At 40.1% G+C, this 26400-nt stretch overlaps 1 protein-coding gene across 4 annotated transcripts in view; it reads right to left on the minus strand.

Moving 5' to 3' along the window:
- LOC134824607 (neuroblast differentiation-associated protein AHNAK-like) overlaps positions 1–26400 on the minus strand; it is a 92494-nt gene that overhangs the window by 13103 nt on the left and 52991 nt on the right. For 2 of the 4 annotated variants that reach the window (XM_063836535.1, XM_063836532.1), the window contains exons 2-14: positions 13488–13838; positions 11941–12084; positions 8743–8823; positions 8512–8604; positions 8126–8214; positions 7579–7983; positions 7153–7452; positions 6516–6995; positions 6280–6357; positions 4430–6010; positions 1811–4177; positions 622–1521; positions 97–309 (exon numbers count right to left, since the gene is read on the minus strand). In XM_063836535.1, the coding sequence (XP_063692605.1) occupies positions 97–309; positions 622–1521; positions 1811–4177; positions 4430–6010; positions 6280–6357; positions 6516–6995; positions 7153–7452; positions 7579–7983; positions 8126–8214; positions 8512–8604; positions 8743–8823; positions 11941–12084; positions 13488–13786 (7030 nt within the window). In that variant the 5' untranslated portion in view covers positions 13787–13838. Of the gene's footprint in view, positions 1–96; positions 310–621; positions 1522–1810; positions 4178–4429; positions 6011–6279; positions 6358–6515; positions 6996–7152; positions 7453–7578; positions 7984–8125; positions 8215–8511; positions 8605–8742; positions 8824–11940; positions 12085–13487; positions 13839–19459; positions 19730–26400 lie in introns of those variants that run through there. The other 2 variants (XM_063836533.1, XM_063836534.1) reach the window with 2 other exon arrangements.

Here is a 26400-nt window from a genome sequence, read left to right on the forward strand (position 1 = left end):
GATGCAGTTAAGAATGGTAATAAGTTTTATGCAATTTCATCATCACAGCATCATAAAATATGCGGAACTGAAACGTTACATGCAAACTACACTTACCAAGATCAGCATCTGCCTTCACGTTGAGATCAACGTCGGGAGTATCAATACCACCCTTTGCTTTACCACCGAATCCGAAGCCAAAGCCTCCCTTCTTCTTCTTCTTCTTGCCATCATCACTGGATGATGAAGAAGAGTCTCCCTTCTTCTTTCCGCCGAATCCAAAACCAAATCCTCCTCCAATTTTTGGTTTGTCAACGTCAATATCACCTCCTAATAATGTTACAGGTGTTATAACTTAATACAAACATGATAACCAATCAGGAGATACCGAGTAAATCGAAAAATTCATGATTACAAATGCGCCACAAATTTCAGGTAGCATTTTTGGATTTGTTAGCTTCTAACTAGGGAAGCTACCGATTAAAAATATACTGTTGCTCAACGCTAAAAACGTTTTAGAACTTTGTGGCAAATTAAATTCTTTTAAGACTAAATTTAAATCCCAGGTCTTCTAACCTATATAATATTATTATAAAATACTATAATATATATATTATATCGCTATATGTAAAAATACTGTACCTATATCGATATCTGCTCCACCACCAATATCTACGTCTGCACCTCCACCAATATCAATATCGGGAGCGTCAGCTTTAACCTTGATTTCTGGCTCAGGAACATCAATATCGGCATCTGCTTTGACGTTGAGGTCAACATCAGGTGTGTCAATACCACCTTTAGCTTTTCCTCCCATGCCAAATTTAAAGCTAGACTTCTTCTTCTTCTTTTTCTTCTTATCATCATCACTGGACCCTGATCCCTTTCCACTAAACCCGAAGCCGAATCCTCCTTTTGGCTTCTTTACGTCTAGATCAACGTCTGCTCCACCGCCAATATCGATATCAGCACCTCCACCAATATCAACATCAGGAGCATCAGCCTTGACCTTGATTTCTGGCTCAGGAACATCAATGTCGGCATCTGCTTTGACGTTCAAGTCAACATCTGGAACATCGACGCCACCCTTGGCTTTGCCGCCGAATCCGAATCCAAATCCTCCCTTCTTCTTCTTTTTCTTGTCATCATCACTGGATGATGAAGAAGAGTCTCCCTTCTTCTTTCCGCCGAATCCGAAGCCAAATCCACCTTTTGGCTTTTTGACATCTAGATCAACGTCTGCTCCACCGCCAATATCAATATCAGCACCTCCACCAATATCAACATCAGGAGCATCAGCCTTAACCTTGATTTCTGGCTCAGGAACATCAATGTCGGCATCTGCTTTGACGTTCAAGTCAACATCTGGAACATCGACACCACCCTTGGCTTTGCCACCGAATCCAAATCCAAATCCTCCCTTCTTCTTCTTCTTCTTGTCATCATCACTGGATGATGAAGAAGAGTCTCCCTTCTTCTTTCCGCCGAATCCAAAACCAAATCCTCCTCCAATTTTTGGTTTGTCAACGTCAATATCACCTCCTGATAATATTACAGGTGTTATAACTTAATACAAACATGGTAAACAATCAGGGGATACCGAGTAAATCGAAAAATTCATGATAACAAATGCGCCACAAATTTCAGGTAGCATTTTTGGATTTGTTAGATTCTAACTAGGAAAGCTACCGATTAAAAATATACTGTTGCTCAACTTTAAAAACGTTTTAGAACTTTGTGGCAAATTAAATTCTTTTAAGACTAAATTTAAATCCCAGGTCTTCTAACCTATATAATATTATTATATCGCTATATGTAACAAATACTGTACCTATATCGATATCTGCTCCACCACCAATATCTACGTCAGCACCTCCACCAATGTCAATATCAGGAGCGTCAGCTTTAACCTTGATTTCTGGCTCAGGAACATCAATATCGGCATCTGCTTTGACGTTGAGGTCAACATCAGGTGTGTCAATACCACCTTTAGCTTTTCCTCCCATGCCAAATTTAAAGCTAGACTTCTTCTTCTTCTTTTTCTTCTTATCATCATCACTGGACCCTGATCCCTTTCCACTAAACCCGAAGCCGAATCCTCCTTTTGGCTTCTTTACGTCTAGATCAACGTCTGCTCCACCGCCAATATCGATATCAGCACCTCCACCAATATCGACATCAGGAGCATCAGCCTTGACCTTGATTTCTGGCTCAGGAACATCAATGTCGGCATCTGCTTTGACGTTCAAGTCAACATCTGGAACATCGACGCCACCCTTGGCTTTGCCGCCGAATCCAAATCCAAATCCTCCCTTCTTCTTCTTCTTCTTGTCATCATCACTGGATGATGAAGAAGAGTCTCTTTTCTTCTTTCCGCCGAATCCGAAGCCAAATCCACCTTTTGGTTTCTTGACATCTAGATCAACGTCTGCTCCACCGCCGATATCAATATCAGCACCTCCACCAATATCAACATCAGGAGCATCGGCTTTAACCTTGATTTCTGGCTCAGGAACATCAATATCAGCATCTGCTTTGACGTTCAAGTCAACATCTGGAACATCGACGCCACCCTTGGCTTTGCCGCCGAACCCAAATCCAAATCCTCCCTTCTTCTTCTTCTTCTTGTCATCATCACTGGATGATGAAGAAGAGTCTCCCTTCTTCTTTCCGCCGAATCCGAAGCCAAATCCACCTTTTGGTTTCTTGACATCTAGATCAACGTCTGCTCCACCGCCAATATCAATATCAGCACCTCCACCAATATCAACATCAGGAGCATCAGCCTTAACCTTGATTTCTGGCTCAGGAACATCAATGTCGGCATCTGCTTTGACGTTCAAGTCAACATCTGGAACATCGACACCACCCTTGGCTTTGCCACCGAATCCAAATCCAAATCCTCCCTTCTTCTTCTTCTTCTTGTCATCATCACTGGATGATGAAGAAGAGTCTCCCTTCTTCTTTCCGCCGAATCCGAAGCCAAATCCACCTTTTGGTTTCTTGACATCTAGATCAACGTCTGCTCCACCGCCAATATCAATATCAGCACCTCCACCAATATCAACATCAGGAGCATCAGCCTTGACCTTGATTTCTGGCTCAGGAACATCAATATCGGCATCTGCTTTGACGTTCAAGTCAACATCTGGAACATCGACGCCACCCTTGCCTTTGCCGCCGAATCCAAATCCAAATCCTCCCTTCTTCTTCTTCTTCTTACCATCGTCACTCGAACTTGAACTGTCCTTCTTCTTTCCGCCGAATCCGAAGCCAAATCCACCTTTTGGTTTCTTAACATCTAGATCAACGTCTGCTCCACCGCCAATATCAATATCAGCACCTCCACCAATATCAACATCAGGAGCATCAGCCTTAACCTTGATTTCTGGCTCAGGAACATCGATATCAGCATCTGCTTTGACGTTCAAGTCAACATCTGGAACATCAACATCGGCTTTACCACCGAATCCAAATCCAAATCCTCCCTTCTTCTTCTTCTTCTTGCTGTCATCACTTGATGAAGAACTTCCAGACTTCTTTTTCTTCTTGCCTCCAAAGCCGAAGCCGAAACCACCTCCACCGCCAATATCAATATCAGCACCTCCACCAATATCAACATCAGGAGCATCGGCTTTAACCTTGATTTCTGGCTCAGGAACATCGATATCAGCATCTGCTTTGACGTTTAAGTCAACATCTGGAACATCAACATCGGCTTTACCACCGAAACCAAATCCAAATCCTCCCTTCTTCTTCTTCTTCTTGCTGTCATCACTTGAAGAAGAACTTCCAGACTTCTTTTTCTTCTTGCCTCCAAAGCCGAAGCCGAAACCACCTCCAACGTCAACATCTGGCTTCTTTACGTCTAGATCAACATCAGCTCCACCGCCAATATCAATATCAGCACCTCCACCAATATCAATATCAGGAGCATCGGCTTTAACCTTGATTTCAGGCTCAGGAACATCAATATCAGCATCTGCTTTGACGTTCAAGTCAACATCTGGAACATCTACATCAGCTTTACCGCCGAATCCAAATCCAAATCCTCCCTTCTTTTTCTTCTTACCACCGTCACTCGAACTTGAAGAAGAACTGCCGCCTGACTTCTTTTTCTTCTTTCCTCCGAAGCCAAAGCCGAAACCACCTCCAACTTTTGGTTTGTCCACATCAATATCTGCATCGACTGAACCTCCTGAGGATAAATATATTGATAAAAAATATCTTATATCAAAAATGATTAAATTTTCGACTATAGCTCACAGAGATGACGTAACATTTTGAGATTCATTTTTTTCCCTCGAAATACCATGGCTTATGAAATTATTCGAAAAGATAATTTTAAAACACATTCAGTTTTTATGATATATTGAAAGAATGCTCAGCACACAAGCATATACTGATTTGAAGAATAAGCTCTACTAGTAAAGAGCAACGGAATACCTACCAATATTCGGCAAATTAGCATCAACACTCCCACCGATGTCAAGACCACCACCGATGCCACCACCGATATCAACATCAGGAGCATCAGCCTTGACTTTGATTTCTGGCTCAGGAACATCGATATCAGCATCTGCTTTGACGTTCAAGTCAACATCTGGAACATCAACATCGGCTTTACCGCCGAATCCAAATCCAAATCCTCCCTTCTTCTTCTTCTTCTTGCTGTCATCACTTGAAGAAGAACTTCCAGACTTCTTTTTCTTCTTGCCTCCAAAGCCGAAGCCGAAACCACCTCCAACGTCAACATCAGGCGCATCAGCTTTAACTTTGATTTCTGGCTCAGGAACATCGATATCAGCATCTGCTTTGACGTTCAAGTCAACATCTGGAACATCAACATCGGCTTTACCGCCGAATCCGAATCCAAATCCTCCCTTCTTCTTCTTCTTCTTGCTGTCATCACTCGAAGAAGAACTTCCAGACTTCTTTTTCTTCTTGCCTCCAAAGCCGAAGCCGAAACCACCTCCAACGTCAACATCAGGCGCATCAGCTTTAACTTTGATTTCTGGCTCAGGAACATCAATATCAGCATCCGCTTTGACGTTCAAGTCAACATCTGGAACATCAACATCGGCTTTACCGCCGAATCCGAATCCAAATCCTCCCTTCTTCTTCTTCTTCTTGCTGTCATCACTCGAAGAAGAACTTCCAGACTTCTTTTTCTTCTTGCCTCCAAAGCCGAAGCCGAAACCACCTCCAACGTCAACATCAGGCGCATCAGCTTTAACCTTGATTTCTGGCTCAGGAACATCAATATCAGCATCTGCTTTGACGTTCAAGTCAACATCTGGAACATCAACATCGGCTTTACCGCCAAATCCAAATCCAAATCCTCCCTTCTTCTTCTTCTTCTTGCTGTCATCACTTGAAGAAGAACTTCCAGACTTCTTTTTCTTCTTGCCTCCAAAGCCGAAGCCGAAACCACCTCCAACGTCAACATCAGGCGCATCAGCTTTAACCTTGATTTCTGGCTCAGGAACATCAATATCAGCATCTGCTTTGACGTTCAAGTCAACATCTGGAACATCAACATCGGCTTTACCGCCGAATCCAAATCCAAATCCTCCCTTCTTCTTCTTCTTCTTGCTGTCATCACTTGAAGAAGAACTTCCAGACTTCTTTTTCTTCTTGCCTCCAAAGCCGAAGCCGAAACCACCGCCAACGTCAATATCTGGCTTCTTTACGTCTAGATCAACATTTGCTCCACCGCCAATATCAATATCAGCACCTCCACCAATATCAACATCAGGAGCATTGGCTTTAACCTTGATTTCTGGCTCAGGAACATCTATATCAGCATCTGCTTTGACTTTCAAGTCAACATCTGGAACAGCAACATCGGCTTTACCGCCGAAACCAAATCCAAATCCTCCCTTCTTCTTCTTCTTCTTGCTGTCATCACTTGAAGAAGAACTTCCAGACTTCTTTTTCTTCTTGCCTCCGAAGCCGAAGCCGAAACCTCCGCCTATATCAACATCAGGTGCAGAAACGTCGATATCAGCATCTCCTCCAATACCACCGCCTGGAATATAACATAACGATAGAATACACGTTACTTTCCGGCACACACTTGTGGTAAATGGACATGCGATAAGTGTACGTTAAAAAGAGTGTCGTACGCAATTAATTTTATGATCTTCAGGGTTTTCTATTAAAAGAAATTTTACTTAGCAATCGTCACAGTATATACATTTTAGAGTGTTATGTATATTGAATGTTGTTAGTAATTACATTTTTACGATGCATTTTTGTTGCTCATGCCACTATAGTATACGGATTTTAATGACTTACCGAACCCACCACCAATTCCTCCCCCGATATCTAGATCAGGTGCTTCAATTTCTACTTCAGGCGCACTTACATCAGCATCTGTAAATTGACAATACGATAACAGCGTACAACACTACACATAATAATATATTGATTCGATGAAATACATTTTAATTTACAACACATCGCATATAAATTCAGCACACTTTACAACATTGCCTGTTTGTAATAAATTTAAATCCGTTATAATAACTTACCAATGCCCCCACCTAGGCCACCTCCAAAACCACCTCCGAAACCTCCTCCAATACCGCCTCCGATATCAACATCTGGTACCTCAGCCTTAACTTCGACTGCTGGTTCCGGTACATCCACATCTATGTCGGCTCCTCCTCCGACACCGAAACCTCCACCAAAACCGCCTCCAATACCGCCTCCGATATCTAGATCAGGTGCTTCAACTTCAATTTCTACTTCAGGTGTAGGTACATCTACATCTATGTCGGCTCCTCCTCCGACACCGAAACCTCCACCAAATCCACCTCCGATACCGCCTCCGATATCTAGATCAGGTGCTTCAGCTTCAATTTCTACTTCAGGTGTAGGTACATCTACATCTATGTCGGCTCCTCCTCCGAGGTCCAGACTTCCACCAAATCCACCACCAATTCCTCCTCCGATATCTAGATCAGGTGCTTCAGCTTCAATTTCTACTTCAGGTGCACTTACATCAGCATCTGTAAATTGACAATACGATAACAGCGTACAACACTACACATAATAATATATTGATTCAATAAAATACATTTTAATTTACAACACATCGCATATAATTCAGCACACTTTACAGCATTGCCTGTTTGTGATAAATTTAAATCCGTTATAATAACTTACCAATGCCTCCACCTAGGCCTCCTCCAAAACCTCCTCCGAAACCTCCTCCAATACCGCCTCCGATATCAACATCTGGTACATCAGCCTTAACTTCGACTGCTGGTTCCGGTACATCTACATCTATGTCGGCCCCTCCTCCGAGACCGAAACCTCCTCCGAAACCTCCTCCAATACCGCCTCCAATATCAACATCTGGTACATCAGCCTTAACTTCGACTGCTGGTTCCGGTACATCTAAATCTATATCGGCTCCTCCTCCGAGACCGAAACCTCCTCCAATACCTCCTCCAATGCCACCTCCTGCAATGAAATATTTGTAATATTTGTAACAAATTATTAAAATCAGTACTAACACGAGGAAAAAAAATTCATTCGCCGTTAAAATCGAAAGTTGCATTCCTTAAAAGTTTTCCGTTTGGTTCTTACCGATGTCAACATCTGGTGCTTCAGCTTTCACTTTTATTTCAGGTTCTGGCACATCTACATCTAGGTCGGCTCCTCCTCCGAGATCCAGACCTCCACCAAGACCTCCACCAAGACCTCCACCGAGACCTCCACCGAAACCTCCTCCAAGACCTCCACCGAGGTTAACATCTGGGGCTTCTGCTTCAACTTCAACACTGGGAGCGGCAATATCAGCACCTCCGCTCAGGTCTAAACCTCCTCCAAGACCACCTCCGATGTCTCCACCAGCGTCTCCACCAACGTCAATACCTCCACCGAGGCCACCACCGAGACTCAATCCTCCACCTCCTCCGAGGTCAAGTCCTCCGTTAGCTTCACCTCCAGCTCCGGCATCTGCATCAGCTCCACCACCAAAGCTGAATCCAACTGAGAGAGTACGAAACTTAGATAGTTTGTAAAATTGGGCTATATAATGTCATCAGATTTTAAAAATTCTATCAAGAAACTTGAATTTTTTTGATTGAGCGAGTTCACTTGTATTTCGACTTTATAGATCTACACTACTTACATCCGGACTTCTTCTTCTTCTTCTTCTTCTTTTTCTTCTTTTTCTTTGAGTCATCCGATCCAGAACTACTCGAAGATGAAGAACTGGAACTGTAAAATAAAGACTAAGTTAGCATACCGATGGATAGAAACGTTTTATTTGATTACATTTACAGCGTTAGACTTTATAAAATTTATAATATATGCCTTATTAGCCTAATAAATGTGTGATAATTATTGCAAAACTGATTATAATTACGTTTCGAGTCAGTCTGTACTGGTTTAGGGTGTACCAAGCATTCCTAATCGGTTTATAGCATAGGCACATATAACACAATTTACAAAGTACAAAAAATAACACCGGCACACCACTTTCACTACATTAAGTGGAAATGATCGTAATCAGACCTAGAGGATGAACTAGAGGATGAACTAGAGGATGAGCTCGAAGAAGAACTGAAAATTTCTTCAATCAGTTTCAGTTTAACTCTTGTAAGATTTCTGTGTTTTTATTAGTAATGATGCAACTCCATCGCGTCAGTTGTTATTTCTTGCTCATTGTGAATAAGATAATACGCTTAGGAAAACCAAGCGTCAGAAATTCAATTTTTCAACATTAACAAATAGTAAAACACATACCTGCTGCTGGAACTGCTGCTACTGGACGATGATTTAGAAGATTTGGAAGACTTCTTCTTACGCTTCTTCTTTTTCTTCTTTCTGCAGAATCCAGGTTAGTTACGGAGGGGTTTACACAAGTTATTATATTATTTTTCAAGTTATTATATTCATGTTTTAAAGGAAATAAAACGGTGTCTGACTCTATGTTATCGAATTTACACCCCCTCTTATTGTTTTATAAATTGTATAATCCAAACAACGGTCCACCAGCCTCCCAATTACACACACTCCAGATCCTCAATATTCTACACACTTTACAAACCCTCATGAAACCAGAGCGGGGACTCTACACGTTTAACATTAAAACATTACATACTTTAATAGGTAGCCAGCTGTGCTGACAAGAAACAAACAGTAGACACGTCTAATTTTAAATGTAAACTACTCGAAATTGAAAAAGCTGATTTGAAATTAGAATTAGATTAGGAAAGCTTGAAACAGTAGACACGTTTAAATGTTAACTAATCCAGTCTGTTTTCAAGTGGAATTTTAGGTTTAATCTAAAGCTGTGCAGCTTGAGTTTTAACTGTAATTCTACTGCTTCAAACACTAGTAGACACGTTTAAATGAAAACTATCCGAAATTTGAAAAGTTCTTTTGAAATTAGATGCTCAACTTAATAATTTTGTCGCCAATTAGAAAATAATTAAGGTCTTAACCTGGTCCTGTCTGTTTCCAAGTAGAATTTAAATCTGTACGGCTTGTAAGTAACTCCATTACTACATGTGCACTATCATCATGGTAACATGTACACTATTTTAAAAGTGAACCAGCCTCCGGAATATTGCTCATTTTCACTACTATATGAATAATAATATGTATTTTCCTGTCAATACCGGCAGTGACATGAGTTTTGACAACCGGCGGTGTTCAGTCAATACCGGGGGTGTTTAGACTGAATGTAATAGAGGGGTGAGAGGTGAGAGGTGAGGGTGAGAGGTGTCGACAAGCTGGCTAAGCCGGGCAGTATGTAAATAAACCCTCAACAGTCAACACGGTGAAATCCAAATATACCCTCTCAATTCTCACACACACTCGACTAAGCACCGCGTACACACTTAGTTATATCAACTACCTACTCTATTTATAGTTCACTACCTTCTCTCAAAGTATTAATCTCACTAAGTACATTACCGGTAATAACACCGGCCGGCTTACAGCCACCTGTAAAGCTGTAAGGGACCAGACTATTAACCTCTGAGAGTACTATTACAGTTAACAGTATTTCCTCTGATAACCCTCTGTAATAACCATGATAACCCTTATAAGCCGGCCTTACAACAATGCCAGGTTAAAATGAAACAGTGAACTACCAGAAAACCCCGTTATGCCAGAAAAACCCGAACCAAAAAACCCCGTACTGATTATCAATAACCCTATATCTCTATACAACCCCTACAACATGGCCCGTTAACCTGGACTCAATGGATTAGTCTATTACAGGGTACCCTTGGTACCCCTGGTCTATTACGCTACAAAGTGTTGATGTTAATTAGCCAGGATGTTAACTGTGGACTTTACACTCCGAACAAGATGCTATATGTTATAATGCAGCTTATTCACTGTAGTTGATAGGTCACGTGGTTACTCCTTTATAATGTATGTCAGAGGTCACGTGGTTACTCCTTATTAAAGATACAAGCTGACTGTAAGTCTCAACATTCCATTAAGTGAGCTGTAGAGAGCTGAGTGTGGTCAAAACACGTACATAAGACAAACTGGCTGTAGTCCACGTTACATTAAACTAAAACAATGCCAGGTTAAAGTGAGACATTGAAAAATGCCAGGTTAAAGTGAGACATTGAACAATTCCCATTTAAAGTGAGACATTGAACAATTCCCGGTTAAAGTGAGACATTGAACAATTCCCGGTTAAAGTGAGACATTGAATAATTCCAGGTTAAAGTGAGACATTGAACAATTCCCGGTTAAAGTGAGACATTGAACAGTGCCAGGTTAAAGTGAGACATTGAACAATTCCCGGTTAAAGTGAGACATTGAATAATTCCAGGTTAAAGTGAGACATTGAACAATGCCCGGTTAAAGTGAGACATTGAACAATGCCCGGTTAAAGTGAGACATTGAACAATGCCAGGTTAAAGTGAGACATTGAACAATTCCCGGTTAAAGTGAGACATTGAACAGTGCCAGGTTAAAGTGAGACATTGAACAATGCCAGGTTAAAGTGATACATTGAACAATTCCCGGTTAAAGTGAGACATTGAACAATGCCAGGTTAAAGTGAGACATTGAACAATGCCAGGTTAAAGTGAGACATTGAACAATGCCAGGTTAAAGTGAGACATTGAACAATTCCCGGTTAAAGTGAGACATTGAACAATTCCCGGTTAAAGTGAGACATTGAACAATTCCCGGTTAAAGTGAGACATTGAACAATGCCAGGTTAAAGAGAGACATTGAACAATTCCCGGTTAAAGTGACACATTGAACAATTCCCGGTTAAAGTGAGACATTGAACAATATCAAAAAACCCCGGACCAAAAAACCACATACTAATTTATAATAACCGTTGCATGTTAATCCAATTACACCGAGCTTACAATTTCGTGCCTACTTATGTCCGGCTCTTTTCGATTGTGCTGTGGTATAAATTGTAATATCACAAGCAAGGTATCTTCACAAGCAAGGTATCTCCTCTTAGTTATCTGTCCCAAGTTATACTTATATACATGTATTTGTGTAGTAGTATAGTAGTATGTAACTCATACATATAGCCTTCTACCTAAACCCCACACCATTCTATTCTTTTCAAACACGCAGTCCTATAATTTAATTTATAATTTAATAACCAACATAACTTAATTTTAAAACGATTACGACTCATCACACGAACTTTAAGTTGTTCAGTTTAGATCAACCACACAGATATTTGCAAACTTCTCCCGCTCCCCATTTCAAAGGTCTATCTAACAGTTTAGACGGCAGTATATTTAAATTAAATTGAATATTTAATTTTAATTTTCTAATTTGTTACTGCAGGAAGGTGTAATGATCAATTTACAAAAAAGATTAACTTTTTAATATTCAACAGGAGTGCCCGTTATAGCTAAAGAAATTTAAAAACTAAAAGACAACATTTTGCTGTTATTGAACCATCCCGCGAAATAATAAATTGTAAATAAGAAAGTGACTTACTCTGAAGATTTACTGGATCTTGATTTGGAAGAGGAGGAGGAAGAGCTAGTGGAAGAACTCCTACTGTCACTATGAGACTTATTGCGTGACTTTCTATCTTTCTTTGCGTCAGAATCGGAAGAAGAAGACCTCTTCTTTTCCGCGCTGAGGATTGTTTGATTAGTCAAGTAATTAACTATATTTATTATTTATGAATTGTGAATCAGAATGTTGTGAAGTGTGAAGCTGCCCATGAGACAACCAATTCAGAAAACACGTTTTCCTGATGGGCATAGATCAACTGAACGCTTAAACCATAATACAGCTTGCTTTCAGTCGCCAACAATGACCAGTCCAATACCCGGACAAGTCCCATACCCGGACCAGTCCCATACCCGGACCAGTTCCATACCCGGACCAGTCCCATACCCGGACCAGTCCCATACCCGGACCAGTCCCATACCCGGACCAGTCCCATACCCGGACCAGTCCCATACCCGGACCAGTCCCATACCCGGACCAGTCCCATACCCGGACCAGTCCCATAACTGGACCAGTCTCATAGCCGGACCAGTCCTAAATCCCCTATCCCAGATGTAAGAGTAAAGTACGTGACTATAACTCATTGACACGCATGACGCATTCTGTCATGAAGAGTAAAGTGTTTATAAACTCAAGCATTCCGTCAAAAAAAATTTTAAACTTGCATGTTTTTGCTTGTGAATATTACTGTAATAAATATTTCCCGCTCTGTTCATTGTTTCACACAACAAAAGTCAGTGTCACAGTGCATGTTACGTGTGCATGTGTGTGTGTTTGTGTGTGTTTGTGTGTCTTGGCTCGCCGAGTTGTTTACGAAATGTACTTCACTCATTCTCACGTACTATCTGCGTGTCAATGTGTGCTGTCGAGCACTACAATGAAGAATCTACAATACGTGTGTTACTGTTTGTAGTCACGTGGCTGATAATGTCACGTGGTAAAGACTGTGAGCACAAGGCAGTCTGTCAGAATGTTAGATTCGCCGCAAATATTATACGAAATCCTAAAAACTATAAGGTTGTCGGAATTTTTTCAAATGACGGTCAATGCTTTGTCAGAGAACAGTAAATAAATATTTAACACTAGTGATATAAGCAGTGAGATCAGCAGTGCTATAGTAGTAGTACTAGCAGTGAGATCAGCAGGCCGGGTTACACTAGCAGTGACTCTGTGAATTTCACAAACAGTGATCTAACTTTACGCGTACTCTCAGGCTAAAGAATGTGCAGCTTTCAAGTGAACAATTCAAGTTTCCCTTTTCTTTATAGTCTTACTTGAAAAGTGTTCGGTATTTTTCATGGAATAAATAAAGTATTGTTGTAAAAGGTGTATCAAAAACCTTCACCAATTTTCGGTGTTCAAAATATAAGGCTCCTACTATATAAGCACACATAAGGTAGATCCCGTCTTCAAATCCTGTCGTTTCAACAGTAAGATAATCATACATAGAATGAAGACAAGAACTGAAGACGAACTATGGTAGTCGAAAAATATAAGATAAAGTGATGCTGACCATGAAGAATTACCTAACGGGTAGCGGGACAGGGGGTTTGAAAACTGGTAGTTTCACTGCTGCATCCCCGGATACTCCAGCATCCCCGGATACCCCAGCTTTAGAAGACGCTGCTGCTGCTACTGATGCTGATGGTTTCATCTGAACTTTACCACCCTTCCCAACTTTCACATCAATTACTCTAGCTGGTGCTTTTTTGGTCCCGCCGAACATCGCGATCATAGACGACACCCTCTTTGAAGAGTCCCAGTTGCCTTTAGCATCCACCCTAACATCACCACTAGCGGAGACCTCGACTTCAGGATCTGCCATTCTCAGTTTGTCTGATAAACGTGTAACTATCTAATATCCTAAACCTATATTAGCTATACAAATGATATGAAGTTAGAAAGTTTCCTTATTTATGGTTGTGAAACCAAATATTAACTCATCAGAATTCCAGTGCCAAACAGCAATTGACCGACAAAGAATATAAAAATAGGATTAAGGTGGGCTAAAAAAATGAAATTCGCCACTTCTAACCATCTTTACTTTTTTACAAAAAGGTGGATGGAAAAATATAAAAATAACTGCACGAAACTACGAGTTCTGCACGAAACAACGAGTTCTGCACGAAACTACGAGTTCTGCACGAAACTACGAGTTCTGCTCGAAACTACGAGTTCTTCACTAAACTACGAGTTCTGTACGAGTTGGTGGACCTACAAAGCAACGGGAATTAAGTAAGACTGCGGCAATAGATGACGATCAGCTATCAGCAGTGACCAGGTAACACAAACGGCAAATCCGACAACCGCTCAACACCCGACTATAAAGGCTGGTGTATTCTTTATACTCTCACACACTCACAGCCTCGCAGTGTGTTTTCATCGTTTTTACACGAAAAGTTGGTGCAACGTAAGTCCGCAAAGTGTCAGCGGCAGTCTGGAGAACGTACTATAACGGCGCCTGTATCACACTATGAACTGCAAGTCACTTGGTTACTTACAGTTAACAGTTACTGAGTAACCAAAAAAGTTACTAAGTTACCAAAAGGTAGCACAAAGCCGACATAAGAACCTGCAGGTAGGACGGACTAACGAGGCTTTTATCACACTATCAACTTAAGTCACCTAGTTACTAGCAGATATGAGTAAGCACCGGCTAAACCTGTGACTATTTTAAACCCTGGTACCGTGGTGTAAACAAGCACAAAAAGTAGGCGCCAACCCACTTCACTATCATAAATGGTAACGTTACCATAGTAACACTACCATATAAGGCGCCAACTCACTTCACTACAACAGTTAAAAAGCTTTGTGTGCAAAGCACAACCTCTTTATCAACTAAAGAATGTGACACTCAACACTATTACACACGCAAACTGACTAAATTATTCAACAGGAGGGTTTTCACGCGTGAAAATTTATTCCTTGGCTACGGATAAAACCTCAAGTTCATGAGTAATGTTGATACCCAAAGTTAGCGACCGGCATTCTATATGCTCGTAAAGTCAGGACAGCGTAGACTTTGTCCCATGACGAAGATCACTTCCCAGACTAATTGTACACGTTAACAAATATCCTAGTTAACTAGGATATTTTTCACGTGTAAACTAGGATTTTAAATAAATCTACGCGATCCTACATACGAAAATCAAAGTTGTGTCCATGATGATTTACATGATGATTTATGATTACATAAACATATCATGACGACTGGAGAGTACACCGAGAGGTGGTCACCTAGAACACACCGCTGATATCTAAACTTTCTCTAAAAAACAGAATCATAAGGCATTCTGCGCCAATTTTCTCTGTCAAAAGTAATATTCCTAAGAAACTTTAAACATCCAAACAATGACTGTAAATATATGTACAACATGTGTGTCTCGCACCAGACTGTGACTAATAAATAGGAACTTATAAATAGAAGCTTAATATGCGATATATTATTTTATTCAGATATTATTTTAGACAAGCTATACGCGCAAGAAGCTGAGATAATGTAATATATTATGTAAGGCATGAGTTGATGGGTATATAACTATTCAAGTAAAGAATGTTCCCACAACAGCACAGAAAACTTTACCTGGGGACCCCAGGCTATTATGTTCATAAACATAGAGACTCGGCGGAATGACCGGCGGAATGACCGGCTGAGCGCCGCTCAGTAAAGAAATCTCCACATAGTATAATATTGTATGTGTACCCATGGCTTAACAATAACAAACCTAACGAGCTCCCCACATTGAAGAGTCACTTTTCTAAATTATACTATGTACAATTATACGAGATGAAACCAATCAGGCAGGATGACGTGGTTTTTAATGAGGAAAGATGAGGGAATGAGAATTGAGGAGTTCCAGTAGTGTAGTTGAGTATAAGTGTAATTCTACAATCTACATGCTCCATATCTACCATCCTTTCTATTATACGTGTGGAACCTACATACAGTCTTTATATTGTTCTCATCATATTCATCGTCATTTTTTGAAAAAAATAACGTTACCTACGTATGCAGTTCTGTTAAGTGAAAAAAAAGTTACCAAACTGCAGTTCTGAAGTTGAACAACAACATTACCTACAGTTAATCTGAAGTTCTTAAGCCCTGTCAATATATTAACATGCTGGCTGCTGCTGACAACTAAAACTTCGCTGCAGTTGACAGGCAGTTCCAGTGTTCCACACCTTCAACCAAACTTCAACACAATTAGTCAGCACAATGTGCGATCACGTGACCCCATTACGGAACATTAAGCCCAAACTTTCATGTCTAACAGTTAAAACAGAGCAAAAGATGCGCAGCGTGTTAAAAAGATGTGCAGCTGGTAACAGTCTTCTGTCTGGATAGCTTTATCATACCAGGTCTAGATATAGTAATAAAGTCACTGTTATAGCTCTATAGAAACCGAACAAAACACCAACCAGGTGAACCACACACAAACCGTCGGGATCATCTTTCCTGGGCCACTCTCTCCACTATTAGCTTAATTCAATCTATCTACGGAAACATAGCTCAAATTCTCTTGTGAAGCGATCCGCCTGGAAGATGTTCAATGGACCAGCTGGTATATTTAACAAATTTGTTGATGAAGGAGCATAGCTTACATTCACGTGTATGAGGCAACATTCCAGAATATTATATCCTCCGACTTTATGTCACATAAAATAGTTTTATATAAATTAATCGCACACTCTAAGTTGGCGGAGAGATGATCAAATACCGGCCCTAGTTCTCGGGATCTAATTATCAGGGAAACTAAATCTAATTGCTGAGATGAGGGCGCCTAACTTGGAATTCGGCTGTATATTATCCTGCAGATTCCTAAAATACCGGTTAAAGACAATAAATAGGATCTAATCCAGCGAAGGAAGAAGAGCTTGGAACGGCGCGTGTAAGGAAAGAATGCGATGTTTCAGGCCGCTCTCTCTCTCTCTCTCTCTCGATCTCTCTCTCTTTAAAGCTGAGCCACAGAATAAAGCCCGCGTGATTTGATGTTTTGTGCTTGCGAAGTCTATTACTCTACTCTTTTCTGGATTTTAGCCACGAGAAGAAAGAGTAAGAAGGATCATGAAGCGTAGTAACTTTAGAAGTTGGCGCTATTTTCCAGACTACACTCAGAGTGTGACTGAGAAAGAGTGTGGCCGGGCATGATCTGTGGAAGAGGCGGCTGAAATCTAATTCTAGCGGGCCGGGAAATGTTTTAGTCTTAGGTAATAGTGAACGTAGCTTTACTCCGAGTGCGTGATTAGTGCGGAATAGTCTAGAATAATAAGCCGTCTATTCAGAAAGCCTGTAACATTCTCATAGGATTATTCCATCAAAACTATTTATTAAATCGATCTTGAATAAACGCGATATTTCTAGAATCACCATTTTAACATGAACATTGAACAACCATTCGTAATCTACCATTTTTAACTTTTTACAAAAAGGTGGATAGAAAAAATAAAATATATTTGCCTCGTTATATTCTATTGTGCACGAAATTAAGAGCGGGCTTTTTCATCCAGACTATAAAATTACATTTTTGAATGAAATGGTAAGGAAAAAGGGGCAAAGTTAAGTTTTATAACGGAGTTATAGAGGAGGTCGAAGCAGGGTAAGGTTTTGGAACTGGGGTAGGAGCTAGAAGTTATGTTTCAAATATTATCGTATTATGAATTATCCGGAATGTCGTGATAATTGATAATACGAGGAAGAGGAGTGGACAATACTTGCATATCTTCAAAATAATAACCCGTCACCACAAACTATTGCCTTTTTAAGTTACAAAAATGTCTCCTGATTATAGCAACAAAACATTCTGATAGAAGGTTAGCTAATTGCTAGAGAGAGGGAGAGAGAGAGAGAGAGGTCTAAAGAAACTGCAGTTGAAACACAGGTGGATAGAGAGAGAGGGAGAGAGAGAGAGAGGTCTAAAGAAACTGCAGTTGAAACACAGGTGGATAGAGTAACTCAACTCACTCAGACCAACTCACTCGACTTGGTGACAGATTCCTGCTGTGGCCGAGTTGCTACCAATGGGTGCTTGCTCTATCACACGATGACAGTGTACACAGTAGGCTTGTCGGATGAACGTACTGGACAGCTGATGATGAGGCAGGGAGGAGGAGGAGGGGAGGAGGGTACCGGAGAGAAACTAAGAACTCATCCGACACCCGTCATATAACATATTGTAAGATACCATGGAGAGAAGTAGCAAGGTAGGTTACAGGGAAACAAAGCTGTGGGTGAGCTGCTGAAACACTGTCCACGAGTATATATATGCTCGGGCCGTGAACAGTGTACAATTTGCAGGCAGTCAAATTCACGCTCAGACATGCCTTGTAGTACCGTGTCTTGCGGAGGTGCCGTGTAGTACCGTGTCTTGCGGAGGTGCTGTGTAGTACCGTGTCTTGCGGAGGTGCCGTGCTGTAACTGTAAATACCTTCTGGTCTAAAGGATCCCTCACATTCTTCACCTCGGGGAATTCCTTCTTCAAACCTTGGCGGCATAGATGGTGCGTGGATATCAACTTGATCTATCTAATATCTTGATGATTTAATGAAGCTCGATGAGTTTTAGGCACATTTTTTTGAAATCCCATAACAACGTCAAAACGAGCCATCTAGCTACACGTTACAAACATAACGAACGACTTTTCAAAATACAGAAACCATGACGAGGACTACAATGAAAGCTCTCAGTCACGCAGTGAAAAGCAAATACAAGATATATTAATGTGACGGATTGCACTAACGACCCTGCCTCTGTAACCACTACAAATCACTCTTTTAGCGGTAGACCTGTCCGAACATACCTCCCACATTAGGAGTTAGAACCTCCAAATAGTTGGGATACCGCACGTGTTTGCAATATCCGAGGAGGAGATGGTCGTGAGATGTGGCCCGGGATGTGGCATTGTGGCCTCATTTAAGATGTAAGGCCTCTCCAATTAATAATTAGTAGCAATTAGTACTGCAGTAACATGAAGTTACTGTTCTTAAGGGATCGTTACAGGTTACATCAGCCTGTATAAACGGTGATAACAGATTCAGCTGCTAGACAGACAAAGTGAACAAGCATTCTATAGCATCATGGATCATCCTAATTTCATAGCAAGTATCATATACTAGTCCAGGGCATGTTTCATACATGTTAGCAATTCAGGGCAAGTACATGTCAGTAACATGCAGCTTTAATAGGCTATAAACGGAGATTTAAATGGAAATTTTTTGTCCAACTAAATGGACCGCTGGCAACTAATTTTCGCTGATGTAAAATTTAGATTTCCAATTATGAACACGATCATGAGCTATTTATAGTTAAGATAAAATATTGCTTACGAAGATTTTTTTGATAACGAGTTCGAGCAACCTGTGTCACAATTAATTATCAAATTAGTCAATTATCTCTTCGATCTTGTTCGTAAACGTAACAGCTTGATCAAACAAATGAAAACAAGAAGAAAAATGTGGTTGCAAAAAATTAAATAAAGTAATGTTAACCACAATTAATTACCTAACTGGAAGCTTAACAGGGGGTTTGTGAAATGACATTCTCGGGCTTTTCACCCCAGCACTTCCGGATACCCCAGCACTCCCGGATACCTCATGTCCGTGATTGGACCCACCCCCGAACACCTCGATCATGGACAAGACTCTTTTAGGAGAGGACCATTGCCCTTTATCATCCACCCGGATGTCTCCGGAGACTTTAATTTTAGGATCCGCCATACTCTGATTGTATGGTTAACGTGGAGGTATTTAATAAACTGACCTTATAATAGCTGCACAAATGTTGCGTAGTTAGAGGTGAAGCCAAACGTTAAATTTAGCAGAAATCAAGTGCCAACAGAAATTGATTGACAAAGAATTTAAGTGGGCTAAAATATGAATAGCAAGATTTAAGTGAGAGTGCGACAGAAATTGAACGAGTTGATTCAATCAATCAGCTGCAAGTTTCAAATTGACTACAGAAAAATCCATAAAAATTTATGGCCAACCAATAATAACGTACGACAATAAATAATGAACGGGCTTTTAGAAAAGCAACTCTTCTAACGGCCAGCGCACAAAGAAACAGACCACAAACTCTCAAGGTATGTAAGATTTCACCACTGCCAGTAAAGTCTTTCTTCAGAGCATTCACTTCCTTTAGTTTTATAATACACTTATATCTAATTTAATAATACTAATAATGGTAAGCAGGATATATTCACGGAGCCGTATCGTGTGGAGGCCCCGCAATAGAGGGAGATTTCATTGTCAATTTTCTAATTATTTGTTTCTTTTAGATACCGCAACTTCAGAATTGAAAGATGGGATTAGAACAAAACCCTCTTCCACCCTGCCACACTGAAGATGGTGCACACTGGAAATGGTGCCAGATGAAAGTTTACAGCAAGTGTGGCTCACACAGTCAGGTACCCGATAACCAGAATAAACCAGTGCCTCATATAGTCCTGGGTATAATTATGGTGCCAAATTTCCACTGAGCTTCTGTGTCCACCTGCTACACTCTACAGGACACGTTACGTATCATGATTTATTGCTCGTGAGTTCTTAAATATAGAAAATAGTTATTGAAGGAGTTATCAGGGAGCACTCAGAAGGAGCAATCTGCTATATTGGGGGCCCTTATTTGCTTTTCACATCGGTCACAATTTTGTAACTACCAGTCAAAATATAAATTTTAAAACTTTGGCGTTTTCTTCGAAATTTCGCATATTTTGCTATAACTATCCTTAAATATGCTATATATAGCATATATATGCTATATATGGTATATATATAGCATATATATATGTAATAGTATCACTTTTACTACTCATCAAATTCAAATTAAGGGTATATTGATTATGGCTTACCTCGTCCCAAACTTTTCGGGGTCAAACTTTGCAATAAAGTCCATCTTTTTAAATATACTGAACACTACAAAAACGCACGAAACATTAAGACTACTAATGAAATAACGCTCGACTTGATGTTTAATTGCAAAAGAATTCCAATTATTTATCCCCCGTGCCACATTAAAACTACTGTAAAATGTAATGTGAACTGTTGTACTGTACTTGAAGGTAACTCAAAAACGGAATTTTAAGCTTATAAGATCTACACAAAATTTGGTCGAGATTAGTGGCTACAATATAATATATTGTATAATTATATATATAATATATTATAAGGTAAGTGTTTTAAATAGCTTTGAGTACATGTTATTTAGTGCTTATCATGTATCTAGGTAACTTTCATTCCCGGTATGGATTGTAGACGCAATTTCATAATGACGTGGCATTACACACTTAAACTACATTAACACCACGTGTTATGACGTCACACCACGTGTTATGACGTCACACCACGTGGCATTACACACTTATACTACATTAACACCACGTGTTATGACGTCACACCACGTGTTATGAAGTCACACCACGTGTTATGACGTCACACCACGTGGCATATTACACACTTACTACCACTACCAGCCGACTTCATCCTCAACTCTCCTCAATGTCATTAAAAGGCTAAACAAAACCCTCAAAATGTCATAAAACTAGTCGACCAATTCCCAAAATTTCACATCATCCCTAATCTTTGGTGCCACCCAAGATACCCCCAAATAAATTTTCGAAGGATCTCGAGCAGTGAATTTGTGATTTGTAAACACGGAATATCTTGTGGATGTGTTGTGGTGAATAATAATATGAGTGGTGTCTCAATTCTCAGTTGGGAAATTTCATTATTTAGTATAGAATTGATACTTATCTTGAGCATAAAACATTATCTAAAATATTGATAAAATTTGTAATTGCTTACCTTTTTGATCTAGATCGCGACCGACTGTTCGACCTGGAATATCGTTATCAGCAAAATTGCAATGACTCATCAATCATCAAGCATGATTTTACTGCAAAAATTCAAACATCTGATAACAGCATATAAACTTAATTGATGTTTTAAATTCATTATTTCATAAATTGCTTATATTTTAAATGATAACTGTTCAAAAAAATAATTAATTATCAAATTACCTGCTTCGTGAACGGCCCATGATGACCTTTTAGGTGGCGATTCTGATCACACGATCTTTCTAATAACAAGAACTTTGTAAGTACACAAAAATATAATGATATGTAAAACATAACAAAACTACAACAGCTATACATTCATAGTTTATAATGGTATTATAATCAAATTATAATATAAAGCTGTGACCGTTATTATAAGTGGTCATCAGTCTAAAACACAACTAGTAGTATCCGGAAAGATTATCCCTTCCTACAGCAACAATCACAAACTAAAAAACCTAGAAAAACACAACAAAATTAAAGATCTAAAAAGAAGGGGAACAAACAAAGGACCAACTTCACATTCCCTGTCCGGTACCACAACTGAAAAGAAGAAACACGACTAAAAGAACACTGAGACTAATTAAAAGTTAGCAAACAAAGCGACACCACACCGAAAACAGCTAGCTTGTTAAAGACACACTCAGCTTTAAACACTGAGAGGGTTAATTTGAGCCCCTTTTACACCAGAGCTCAATTGTGCGGGGGAATTCCCGGTCTACACCGCCAATTCGGCGTGTATCAATTGTGCGGGGGTTTGTGGAGCGGTAACAATAGTTGATGGAATGTAACAATGCGATCCTATAGTTAAGTAGTTATACACGCTTTAGCGGTTATTGGAGTTTGGAGGATTGGATGGATCTTAAAGTCTTGGGTAAAGATATCTTATCGGACCTTAAGTTTGACCGGACACTAAATTAACGGACATTACTATAAACGGACATTAAAACATTAAAATGAACGCTCGAAGGCATTCAAAACCATAAAAAATCCAAATTTTGGCGTTTCTAGCAGATAAATCAATTTTTCATACAATAAGCAAAAAAAGCATATCACAGGTCATTTTCGTCAATGGGTTATTGTGCATTAAATATTCCATAATCCATGCTTACAGCATCAGTATTCAGTAATACCCTCTTTTTGAAAACCATTTATACCACCTCAGACCTGCATTTCAGTGCAAAATTTTACAAGATGTGGAGGTAGATACTAGATAGTAACTCCGACGAAGTGAACGAGGGAGGAAGCCAAAAAATAAAGAAAATGATTATGCCATAATGTGGTACCGTCAGAAAAAGATAGACTATAAAGCAAAGTTGCTTTATTTCAAGGTGGTAATACTAAAACAATCCCTACATTCCTAGGAAATATTGAAAAAAAACGTCGGAAACTCGACCAAGGCTAGTCACCAATCAATCTTACATTCATAAGAAATACGGCTAAAATGAAAGAAAAACGCAGGGAACACGACCAAGATAAATATGTAAAATCCCAACTCGGACACATCATCATGATCCCGGGAGAGAGAGTAACGGAGTAGGAATTTTAACCTCATCAAGGGATCTGATAAGGTAAACACACCAGCACAATTGCATTACAGATAGCTATCCGACATTCCTGCCCGCTACCAAAACAAGTGACACGTGCAAAACAAGCGACACGTGGCACCAGATACGGTGAGTTATTGGTGGAGTGGGATGTCACGTGGGCGGTAACGTGGTACCCACCTGAACCACTAAACTGGATCAATCCTAGATGGAATACTTCGTCCGTGTACCCTGGACAATATAACCAGACTAATGTCCAGCTCAGTGCTGAACACCAATCACAGTAGAGTATTCAGAGTCATCTGACCAATCACAAGCCATTATTCAGAGTCACGTGACCAATCACAGGGGGTTAAAATAACACAGTGTCATTGGTTGGGAATTGCATGTACAGCGTTGAATTGTTTATTTAGCCCCACTTCCGCTGTATTAGATTGTTACACTGTTTTGTGGTCAATGAGTGGAATGTATAACAGCCTTCAAACAGTTAAACCTCTTTAAACCTTATATTTTGGGCGGAATATAATAAACTGGAATATCGTAAAACTGCTTTCAAGACAACAATCTTGTTCTCAACTAACTCGCCAAGCAAATATAATTCTTGTGGTCAATGAGAGGAATGTATAAAGAATGTATATGGTATGCTTGGAATTCGTGTCCGTTACCCTTTGCGGGCCCGGAAACTAAAGCTGCAAATGCACACCACAGAGGGAACTAGATATTTCAATTCTTTCCAAAATTGTCGATTTCGAAATATCACCTTTACGAAACACAAGAAAATATTTCGCACCTCTTATATCTCTTACGTTCAATGGTAGAGGATATATGAAATCAAACGGAGCAATTAAATGTTTTAAATCTTCTGAAACCACACATGAATGAGGAACCAGCCTGAATAACAAATTTATAACTTTATAAGTCAGAGCTTATCAATTCAGATTCCGTCGAGGCCCATTTTCAATAATTAAATAACGGCCGATTTCATTAGTAACCCTCAAATTATGGTTTAAGTTAACAAGATCACTATGAGACTGTTGGTGACTGAATTACTGACTATATTAAAAGTGTTCTCTTACAGAGTTGTGAAAGATAGGGGAAGATAATCATCTCCAACTACATATAGTGCAGAATCTGCACAGCAGATCTTCAGTCATTCCAGCAAATTCTCAGGATGATTTAACGTTTTATTGGAGGAATTGCAGCAATTTCTGAGGATGATTTAACGTTCCTCATGGTGATGTTTTTATTGAAGCTAGTTATTAAAATGTAACGGAACATGATGTCCCATCTGTGCTCCAGGAATTTTAATATTGTGACCCAATTATACCCCAACTGTGCCTAGCTCCATTACCAAATTCCTGATTCAAGGTTTGTATTGGAGAAATTCCAGCAATTTCAAAAGATGAGTTAACGTTTTGTTATAGGAGCTGGTTACTATAAATCTATAATGTAACGGAACTATGTCCCAGCATATCTTTACACCGCAACTACCTATCAAGTCTGCATTCCTTATCACATTCCAGGAAGAAAGCTTCTTATAGTCTCAAAGGGTTGAAAAATCGAAAAATCGATTATAGAGATTAGTCTCAAGTTATGATCGACCCTTTAGAGGTATATCAGTCTTAGATTTTCATTATACTTCCTGCTAATATTTTCATACTAGCATTACACTTTATACTTTTATAGTAGCTGTTGCTTACTGATTTATTAGTTTGGATGCAAATTAAAATTAAAGTGTTTAGAACCACAAGCACACATTTCAAGGTAACAATTTAAGATAACGCCTCAAACTTATTCTACGATGCCAGCTGGCGAATTTAACATGAAAGAATTACGAACGCACAAGTTCAAGTCAGGAAAGTTGAAGCATAATTGTAAGAACCCCCGGATCTGACGTTATCCAAGACCGGACCTTACCCAGATAGTTCTTGCCTGGACCAGCGTACATCGGTTGTCATGGTAACATCGGTTGCCATGGTTACAGAAACCCGACCTGACGGCCAACCCAGCCAGGAGCTGAAGTGTCGATAATTAGGACGGGCACTGAACTCGCCAAGATCCACCGCCAATTGGGTGTTAAGATACCACAATGGTAATTGGTCTGATAACGAACCAAGCGCGGCAAGCCTCGGTAGGTTACACAGAAGTGCCGCCGAGACTGTCGCTCTCAAGCCACCGCTAGCGACCTGTGAACCACGTGTCACGTCGCATCACTTCTCTTGGACCGATCCAGAATACGTTACGCTTTTCCGCTCGTGACTTAAGATGGAAGTATCCGGAAGGACTTGACCACCTTGATGAACTCTGCCGATCTCTCTGGACCTCACTCTCGAGCGGCTGATGATGATACGCCACTGTCGCAGTACTTCCCGGAGTAGCCACCACGTCGAACCTTGTCGGATTCTACGCCTCCAAGCTTCACCAGAGATCTAACGACCACCGGAGTGAGTACTCCTAGAAGGCTTTAGGATTAGAACTTAAGTTAAATTATTATGACTATATTACGATTATATATATCCATTGCTTGGTATAATTACCTTGATGTCAGAAGCTATATTCTGGCCCCCTAAATAGGCGTACCTTACTGGTGTTATTATATAAATCAGTGACAACAAGGGTCACCAGCCAGGAGCAATCCTGTGCTGCAAATTGTCATTGAAATTACGTTAAAATAACAACACTACTAATACGGAATGATGCCGTGTCTCTCGGAGGCTTTCGAGTGCCACTAAATTAGTGGAACGTTACGAACCCGAGACCCTGGTGGGACCTGAAGGAGGACATGATGCAGGTAAGTATTGACCCGCTTGCCCGGGCTATCCAGGTTTGATCATGTTTGGGAGCTATAGGAAAGCTTCTATGGAGCCTTAAATAAACTCTCCGCCCTAGGTTGTTTGACATATTATTCCAGGCCACCTTTTGTAGTTCACAGCCAGTTTAACGACGGCTGGGCTCTTACAATAATACTGTAAGCAGCAAGTGGCAGTATTTTTCATATTTTTCTATGAATGATCGGGAGTTGTCTAAACCCTATATTTTAGGCGGAATATAATACACTGGAA

Source organism: Bolinopsis microptera, chromosome 12 (genome assembly GCF_026151205.1).
Source record: "Bolinopsis microptera isolate Bmic1 chromosome 12, MBARI_Bmic_1.0, whole genome shotgun sequence".
NCBI classification, from domain to species: domain Eukaryota; kingdom Metazoa; phylum Ctenophora; class Tentaculata; order Lobata; family Bolinopsidae; genus Bolinopsis; species Bolinopsis microptera.